At 37.6% G+C, this 10,464-nt stretch overlaps 1 protein-coding gene across 1 annotated transcript in view; it reads right to left on the bottom strand.

Annotated features, from left to right (window-relative positions):
- LOC149068958 (sialin-like) overlaps positions 1 to 2,996 on the bottom strand; it is a 56,997-nt gene extending 54,001 nt beyond the window's left edge. Inside the window, exon 1 of the mRNA XM_089251244.1 lies at positions 2,710 to 2,996. Coding sequence (XP_089107370.1) covers positions 2,710 to 2,899 — 190 coding nt within the window. The 5' untranslated portion in view covers positions 2,900 to 2,996. The remainder of the gene's footprint in view (positions 1 to 2,709) is intronic.
- Positions 2,997 to 10,464: the final 7,468 nt, after the last annotated feature.

Genomic DNA, 10,464 nt, shown 5'->3' on the forward strand with positions numbered 1-10,464 from the left:
CTCTTATAACGTACTCTGACTAGAAAACATTCTTCTGGCGCCTTTGTCAAATGTACAGGATGTAAAGATGCGGCGTCGGTAATCGTATTTTGTACGGAATTTCCCAATCGGAAAGGAAAATAGGTAATTATTTACAAAAACAACACCTTTGAGATGATTTTAAAACGCAGATTCCATAACCTGTTCCGTCAAAAACAAAATTTGCAATACAACGTCTCAGACTGTTATTTTTCGGATTGTTCGGCCAAGCGGACGCCGTTTTGTGGGTGTTTTTTTCTCAACGTGTTGAAAAACGTGATTGTAAACATAATAAATGATCGATTGATCCGACCGTCAACGAAGCTCGTCTAGTCAACAACACCGTTGTTATGGACAAGGTCGTGACGTCGTGTTTCCGTTTTGATTTCCAAAATTAAAAATTCCGCGGAAACACGAACCTGCTACTATTTCCTCTTTACGATGCGCAGAATTTGTATTCACTCCGTAATTATGCAATGTTTACAAACTTCAGAAACAATGTGGCAGTCCTTGGATCAGGATTGTTATTGGACGACATTTTACTTTGTATTTCCCGCCCCAAGGTATTACATAACGCCGTCTTCGTTTCTTTTTTTAACATGCAAATTTCATTCGGACTACTCCATGTGTGCGGATAACTTTCATGGTTTTTCACGGGGATAATTTTCGTTAGCCATTAAGAACAAATATGGCAGTCGAACTTACCAAGTAATATAAATTTTCTGAGGCATATGGATCCTAATCTTATTGGCTTTGATTTACAGCTGTTGTACCTGATACTGAAATTCTTTACTCATCTTCTCCTTTGATAATCTTAGAAATAAATTTTTCATTGCAGTTTGTCGAGATCCCCTGAAGGGTCCCCAGGACATAGGATTTTCAAGGATTCCCCATTTTATAGTGAAATCGGTCATGGGTAGTATTCTAGCGATAAAACTATCTTGAACGTGGTAATGGGGCTATGACTATCAACTGGTATACTAGGCAATTTATGGATGCCACCGAAGAGCTCGCAGTTAGTTGTAATTTTCAAGAATACCAGTGGCAAAAAAGTTTGAGAATCATACAGAATATGAAAAAAGAAGGGGGGGGGGGAGCTGATGTTGTTGATAAATTATATTGTGATTCTGCGAACATAATAAAATATTTATTTAAGCAATTACTACGTCACGGACAAAAAGGGCAGTGATATATCATAAGATATACTATCATAATCGAGCTGTCAAACTCTAGCTCGATTATACAAATACAAATACAACGCCACAACAGGCAAAATGCCCAACGAGGTGGCTGAGAAAAAGATGCCCATAAAAATATGGATGTCATATATTTCAAAAATACAGCAACTCAATTAATTAAAAATGCAATTAACAAGCATTAAACATAAATTAAAACTGCATTTTAACTGCATCAAATAAACAACAATTAAAAATGCATTACTCAGGTCATTTGGCTCTATGGGCCGAAACTTGCTTTTGATCAGTAATACGCCGGATCCCGATAAGCCGGTCTCTTAATACACATACATTCAGCAGAGAAATGTGTACTAGGTGCATGTACGGTAAAGTTGTAATACTTTATGAAATGTCATGATGGGGATTCCCATTGCAATCTTCTCCTAGCAAAATATTATTTCCTAAACCATGTGTATCCAAAATGCTTTGGTTTTGTATGTTGTTTCCTTTCTTGGGCGGGGGGCACATAGGAAGAGGAACTTGTTTTACGGCCACAATGGAAGAGGAAGTTTTGGTACACATTGGAAAAAGACGTGTTCTGAGTCACACTGGAAGGAAAACAAATTTGACCAGACTTTCACGGGCTCTTTATAGCGTGTAAAAATAAAAAAAAACTGATGAGAATTGTCCCGGCTCCAGAGCTGGTGCCCTGTCAGCAAGCTTGAGTCACACTGGAAGAGGAGCAGCTTTGATCCACACTGGATGAAAGCGATTTTGGGTAAAATTTGAAGAAAAATGTTTTAAGTGACATTGGAAGAAAGACTGTTTTGTCACACTGGGAGAAGAGCAGCTCTGGTCCACACTGGAAGAAGAGCAGCTTTGGTTCCGCACTGGAAGAAAAACTGCTTTGGGTCATATTGGAAGAGGAGAGCTGTTTTGGGCAACATTGGAAAAAGGAATGCTTTGAGTCACATTGGCTAAAAAACAGCTTTTGTTGACATTGGGAAGAACGGTTTTGAGACTCTTTCTTTTCTCTATTTCTTCACGGCCAGAGACATTAAAATGTTTTTTCAAAATCTCCCCCAAAATAATGCGAGAACTATTAGTAAACCATTTAGTGGTTTTGTTAATTTGAAATTTCTTGCGGAGTTGCAGTCATGGCCGTCCAAGGCTGCATTGAACTTCCCCCCCCCTCCCCCACCTTAACCGATGATGCTATACTTTGGTGACCAGTGATTTATTCGGATGGCAACATCAATATAACAAACAAACATAACTCTGACAACACGAACCTACGGCCACGCATACACAAACACCACATGTACCAATTCGTTAAAAATTGCCTAGAAGAATGTTTACGAGTTGCGTGTACGGTTAAGCAGTAGTAGTATTTCCTTATTCGGGAAGCATGTCGGAAAAGGAAGTCCCTACCAAGTCCTTTCTCTTTAGGATATCAATAATTACAATTTCTTAACTCTATAATGAAGAGATAAGGCTATTTTTTGGTTCGGCTTACCGGCCAGAGACTTCTTCTTGATCTTCGCCAGTACCTCGACGTCAATGATCTTCGGTGGCTCTTTGATGTCGGGATCCTTGCTGACGACCACGGTGTCCATGACGATGTTCTTGCTGAGTTTCTGCGAATCCATGTCGTTGCTGTTTGATAGGGTGCGCCTCCGGACAAAATTCTCGACCGCTACTCGCATTTGAGGCCACAGAAAGAGTTTGGCTGCAGGAAAATAAAGGGACGGAACCACAAAGCGAAATTCGACCCGGTGGAAGTGAAAGGCTTATATACCTAATCGTAGTTCTTTGTGAAGCGTGAACTTTAATGCCAGCTGAAGCCTCGTAAAATTGTCCCTTTACGTACAAAATAGAGTTGTAGACGGTGATAACGTTACTTAATGTCAGAGATGGTAAAAATTTACGGTATGCAGTAGTCACACGTTACTAATCTTATCGTTTCTTTGCATTCATAAATTATTCATAACTGGAAGTCAGAAATTGTCAAAATATAAAATAAAATAAAATAGACTCTTTTTCGTTCCTTTGTTTAGTTTTTTACCGCATGGCGTAGCTTATGATTTATTAAGCAACTGAGATAAGAGTGGTGCAACTATCGTCAAGTCCTAACCAAACTTCTGTGATATGAAAAATCACGTTATCCCTGACGCATCCCTTCTAAGCCCTGTCTGTCTATTAGACACCACTCAAACCAGACTTGCCAAATTTTTACGCATCGATCGTAAAAAATCTACGCATTTCTTACCGTGTTTACCCGACATCGACAAATTTTACGCATTTCTGTCATTTCTTCATGGAACTCATTCTGTGGTTAAATCGTTGATATGATAGACGAGAAAATAGAAGTATCTAAAAATGTTATTACATATATAAGTATAAGAATCAAAAGTTCATTGCTACTTGCTGACGAGACTATTGCGTTTCTTGAAAAAGGTACCAGAAATGCTAAAAATAGCCTCTAAAAGTTCGTAGACAAAATAATTTTCTTTCACAGAACAGTAAAAACTAAGCCGCGTTTCGTAATAATTGAGATTTTCTTATACAGCTTATGAAAGATTGAATAAAATTTTTATTTTTAGAATTTTTATTTCTGTAACTAAGTCGAGTCTTTTCTGACTGTTTTAGTACGCCGCGGAGCCAGGCCCGCAATTACCAGTCGCGGGGCCCGGTGCGAAAATAGTTGCGCGTTAGAGGGACGTCTTAAGAGTTTCGGGGGTGGGAAAGGATATCGACATCTCCAAAAATTCATACGTTATCACAGAACATATAAGAATGCTGAAAAATATCCATGCAAAATATATATACTATATAAACGCACAAAATTTACATGTAAATTAATGCAAAAATAGTAAAAATTTCAATTTGATGAAAATTCAAAACGCAAAAAAATAATGATTAAAATAATGAAAGAAATAATTCCAAAAATAATAAAAATTAGGACATTATGAAAGAAAAAGTCTGAAAAGTAATGAAAAGTTAGGGTTGATACATTGAAAATATTAACAATAATGGAAAGAAAATTCAGAATTAATGAAATATATAAAATCTCCTTAGAGTTGCAGAATTAATCAAAGAAATAATTCATAATTAATGATAATTCAGAATTAATGAAAGAAATAATTCAGAATTAATGAAAGAAATAATTCCAGAATTAATGAAAGAAATAATTCCAGAATTAATGAAAGAAATACTTTATACTGATGGTAATTCCAGAATTAATGAAAAATAATTCCAGAATTAATGAAAAATAATTCCAGAATTAATGAAAAATAATTCCAGAATTAATGAAAAATAATTCCAGAATTAATGATAATTCAGAATTAATGAAAGAAATAATTCCAGAAATAATGATAATTCAGAATTAATGAGAAAAATAATTCAAAAACCAATGGAAATTCAAAATAAATGAAATAAATAATTCAAAAATTGATGAAAATTCTGATATAATAACAGAAATAATTTGAGAATGGAAGAAAACATTCAATAATTTTTGGATCTCTTGTTTGGTTGAGGGTTCTGGGCGTCACTTTAGTCCACAACAAGGAAAAAATATACAATTATTCTGCTTGCCCCTTTGCGAGACGAATGTTTACGTAATGTAAATTACTCATTTTTTTACTGCTCAGGCACTTTTACTCACTAAACAAAAATTTAATTGACGTATCTTTGGCCATGCGTAGGGGGTTCCAGATTACTCAAGCGGACAGCGGTACATTATCAGATCATTTGAGTGACCTGTGGCATAGTTTCCGATCACTTAAGCTACCCGCGGTACAGGTCCACATCACGTAAGTCACCCGCTGCGCAGCTCCAATTCCCTCAAGTGGCCCGTGGCAACCTTGCAGATCACTTAAGTGGATCGCGACAATTTTTAAAACCAATGAAATGGCTCACACTCTCCTAAAGATTGAGCACTCCTCCTGATATCATATCCCCACAAGGATGCCGAGGAATACCGTTTGAACAGTGATGGTGACTGGTGGGAAATTTCCCATATTCTTGGGAAAAATTGGCCAAAATTTGCCCAAGTGAGAAATTTCTTAGCATTTGTGGGAAATTTTGAGAGTTCCTCAAACAAAAGAATTTTTTTTGAAAAAAATAAATTAATGCAGTGCAATACTTTTCTGTTGTAAAATACCTGATTGCGTATTTTCTCCGTTAGATGGCAGCACATTTTTCGGAATGCGTGGGGGGGGGGGAATTTGGTCAAAAGGGAAATTTTTCTGGAAGAGGTTACCATCACTGCGTCTGAAAATCACAGTGACAACAAGTGAGAAAATATCGGCGATGAATATGACATACAGTAAAACCTCGATAAGTCGTCACCTTAAGTTATCGAAAAATTATGACCGCTTAAGCGGAGTGCCGTCAGTTTGAATGTGCAATGTTGTCAAAATCGTATAAATTTAAAGTAATATGAAATTTATTAAAGTATGAATCAAAATAACAATATTAATAACATTTATAGATCGCGAAAGAATAAATAATAGCAATTTTTTACCTTTTTCGTCTCTTATTACTTAAATTATTGTGGTAAAATGTACTGTACACTTTGATTTATACTAGTAATTTTTAATTTAGACTAACAGAGCAACTGTTAGTCTAAAGCTATATATAAGTAGCTTTTCTTTATAACAGAACTCTGTATTTCACATTAATTTTACATAGACATCAAATTTAATTTTAGTAGTTTAATTCTTCATCAGTAGTTCATGATACAAGTACAAAGTAGTCTCGAACACTTTTGACTTGGTGGAGGGGCCCCGGGCAGGGAAAAGTAAACAGAAGACCTCAACTTAGGAAAGAATGTCTAATTTTTTTCAACAAAGATATTTTTTTAAATGTCAAGCCCCAACGGCCGTATTCACCAACACAGTTTCAATTGAAATCGCAGGTTAAACGATCAGCGATCGACACGGATTGGTTAAAATCCTTAATTTAACCAATCCGTTTCACTTTAATCTTTCCACCTCGATTGCAGTTGAAACTGTGTTGGTGAATACGGCCGTAAATTAGTAGAGTCCATGCTTTCTATGATTATTTATTATCCGTGCCCGTTGCACTTTGACTTGATTAATTTCATTCTTCGATTTACATAATTTTTGATTTCCTTGCACTATGTGTAGTCTTTGACGTATCAATAAATTTTGGTTTTGCCGGAGATGCCATGGGGGGGGGGGGGCGAAGTGCTTACGTTGCTTCTTGTGACAGAGCCTGAGTGTCTCGCGGTTTGTCCAGTTTCTCCAGTGGAGCCCATACAGAAATGAGATCTAGCTTGAACAGTCCCTAACGTTCCAAAAACCTTAGTCGGCAAATGAACTTCCCCCAGCGTAACTTTCGTTACTTAAGCTGTTCTGTTTGGGTAAATAGGATTTTATGGTGACTTTTAAGCATATGGCGATGCTGTTAACAAGCTCTTTTTTTAATGGGAGCCATGAAAATAGTCTGTTCCACTTTCTCAAATTTTTTCCATAGTGACGAGTTAACCGAAATTAGCGACAAGTAAACGAGGGTTTAATAACATTGTTGTCTATGAGAGGTGGAAGGGCCTGAAGAAAAATGACGACTTAACCGGAGTGACGACTTATTAGGGTGACGACTTTACGAGGTTTTACTGTATTTTATTCGATTATGATAAGTTCTGTACTGCCCGCTACCGGTTTGGTTTCGAAGTTTGCCTTGTTCTTATCTGAAGCTCGTAGAGTTACGTTCTGACAGATGATAAAACAGTAACAAAAAAAAAATGTAGTAGATCTTTTAACACGTCACATCTGCCAAGCATTTTACAACTGTAATCAGCAGTTGTGGATTTATGGGCCGTAATGACCTCTCTCTGACTGTCCTTGTCTTTTTTATCTACTACGAAACAACTCTCGTGGTTTCGGTATAACCTCATGGAATCACTAAAATCTTCCATAGATGAGTGGAAGATAAACTCTTAAATAAGTCAAAAGAGAAGAAACACTTGATGTCACGACATTATTTTCCCTCACTTACAATCTCTCACCTCAATTACAACAATCTTCCATTTTTAAAACGTAATAATTAGTAGAGCCCGGAAGTTTAGGCACTAAAAATAGTAAAAATAGGCAGGCAAAAAGACACTAAAAAATAGGCACTTAGAAGAGGCATTTGTAATTAATGGGAGAAAGTAAAAAATGACTTCAAGCCTAGATCAGGGGTTCTTAACCGATGGGTAATGATCCAAACTTGGGTCGCAGGGGTTTCTGATATGGGTCGTAAGAACCCACTTATGATCCAGGATTAATGAAATACACTTCTGAATTAATGATTTCAGAATTGATGAAAAATAATTCAAAAATTAATGAAAGATATAATTGAAAGTTGAAGAGAGAAACAATTTTTCAGAATTGATATACGAAAAATGATTCCAGAATTTATTAGAATCAACTCCAAAATTGGTGAAAAATAACTCATGAATTATTGAAAAATGGTCAATTAATGGTAATTCCAGAACTGATGAAAAATAATTATGTAATTAATAAAAAATTAATTCTAAGATTAAGGAAAGATAATTGAAAATTAAAGGGAGAATTATTCCAGAATTAATGAAAATTCATATTTTGTGAAAGAAATAATTTTGAGAAAATTATTAAGGGCTTCAAAAATAACCTTAGAGGCCCCCCCCCCCCGCTTGATTCAGTTCGATGGGCTCAGGCCCTGTTGGCTCACCTGTTAAGACACCATGGACTGGGTACTAGGTTCGAAAATCAAACATTTTGTTAACCATAAAATATAGCCGATGGGTCGCGAAGTTGATCATGTTGTTGATTTTGGGTCGCGGCTGAAAAAGGTTAAGAACCCCTGGCCTAGATATCAAGTGTTCGAAAATCGGATAAAAAAATTGGTTGCACTTACTCCGTCTACTGTTTCAATTATAGCTTATAATAACGACATTATTTTCAAAATTAAATTGATTTTATGCCAAAAATGAAGTGTTTGTAGTCCCTCAGGATTAAGTCGATTCCAGAGCCAACATTGCCAGACGCGGAGTCCATAGAGATGATGATTGTGGGCTTCCTTCGAGTTAGGGGTCATTCAATATTACGTCATCATCGACGGGGGGAGGGGGGTTTTCGATTTGCTGACTTTTGATGAGGGGTTGGGGGGGGTGTTTGGATGATGCTTACGTCATCAAACACCCCCTTTATGAAAATATGAAGTATTCTTAATGGCATCCTACTCGGTGGGCCAAAAACGAGAAAAATCTTTCTCTACTTTGTGGGCACCTGAACCAACATTTTCCCTAATGATAAATCCCTTACAGAGTCACTTCAGCGGTCTTTAAATGTTTCACGGATCCTTCAAGTGCTCAGGAAGTGTCCGGGATGCTTTAGTGCTATGGAAATGAGTCCGGGCCGCTTAAGTGCTGTGAAACTGCGCTACACATCATTCAAGTAATCCGTAATTATGCCACAAATCACTTAAGTAATCTGGGAATGCTCCGCGGGTAACTTGAGTGATGTGAAACCACGCTGGGAACCGCTTAAGTACTCTAAAACTGTGCCACATGTCACTCAAGGGATCTCCAAATGTGCCACGGATCGTTTAAGTGTTCTGGAACTGTGTCGCGGGGTTACTTAAGTGATCTTAAAATGTGCCACTTAAATGCTCTGGAATTGTGCCACGGGTCATTTATACGATCTGTAAATGTGCCGCCTAGTTCATTTTTACGAAATTGGGGTTGAGGGGACAAGTCACATCACATAACCTTCTGGGCCACATTTGGTCAAGGGTTTGAAATATAAATGGCTTAAAGGGTGGGTCGCAATGAATTTCTTAGAAACATCCTGAAGTTCATACGTTTCAGATCCCACCCATATGTGTTAGAAGGTAGGGGGCAGTGCTGACAAGGAGAGAGGGGGGTCAGAGTTTTGCTTACTTTTGCTGACAAGGGGGGAGTCAAAAATGTCTAAAAATTTGCTTACGTAATACTTGAACTGTCCCTTAGGAATGATTCTCATTTATTTGTTTCGTATTATTTGAAAAATTCATTATCATTTTTATATTGGAAACCGTGCTTTTACTGTTACAAAAAAAAAAAAAATTGACTTTTTTTTTTATTGACATCATCATAATATACTTCAAGTGCGGGGCCCCTTGCATGGCTGAACCTGTCATACTAAGCTGAGTGCGTCTCTGGTAAATTCAAATGAACGCTTAAAATAACTTGCAGTGGTTATTTACAGTGCATTTTTGTGGTATATTGGAGCCCGTATAGGCTGCACGGCCAGAGCCCTCTCAACTCGTGCGTGGCCTGGGTAAGCCAAGATGCCAACTGATGACCTCTTGGGACTCAGATCGGTCAGCTATACAGGGTGCATAGCAAATAGTGGGTGGGGGTGTACGACATTTTACTGTCGAACCGTTGATCCTATAGAGTTGGAAAAAGTTTCCAAATAACGTTTAGTACTCAGATGTCATTCATGTATGAAGGGGTTGTATTTTTTTATTTTAATAAAAAATGCCAGGCTTGCCGCCTGGCAGTCCAGTGGTTCGGGAGCTAGCTTCTGACTACAGGTCTGGTTCGAATCCCGGTTCGGGCATGGATGTCTACTAACACTAACAAATTCCCTGAACAGATGTAAAGATCTCTTGGGAATACGTGCTGATCACTTTAAAAAAAAAATTAAAAAAAGTTAGTTTTTTATAGTCCCCGTGTGCCCCTAAATCTAATTAGGGAATTGTTGCCCTGTCTCTCTTGATGCCAACAAAAATAATTTCATGCTTCTAAGCGTAATATTCACCGAGATATTCGAATTTGAGAAACGGAGGAAAGTTTGGGGGGAGGGGAACCACAGCTCTAAATGCGGAAAACCGTTTTACCCGCATTTAACGCTGTTATCCCAGCTTTCTTCCGTTTTTCGAATATCTCATTGAATATTGCAAGGGCGTAGCGAGGGGAATATCTTAGTGAGCCATACATAAGGATACATAGATTGACATTTAGGGACCGGCAAAAGCCCAGGGAAAGCCCGAAATTCGGCAAATGGCTGGATCAACTGGGCCGGCCAGTTCACGAAATGGCAAACTTCGGGCTTTCGCAGAAACCATAAGCAATGCTATCCAATGCATGAGCAAGATATGTTACATAAGGAGAAACAAACTTCTAATTTTTCTGTTTGTCTGAAACAAAAACATTCATGTCTAACATCACATCTGGTTACAGAAAACTTAAAGCATGGCAACACCCAGTTTTCTATCTCTCAGCACTTATTCACGTTAG

This window comes from Pholcus phalangioides, unplaced genomic scaffold (assembly GCF_987345545.1).
Source record: "Pholcus phalangioides strain wild (caught in Gottingen) unplaced genomic scaffold, Ppha-v1.0 ptg000024l_1, whole genome shotgun sequence".
NCBI classification, from domain to species: Eukaryota; Metazoa; Arthropoda; class Arachnida; order Araneae; family Pholcidae; genus Pholcus; species Pholcus phalangioides.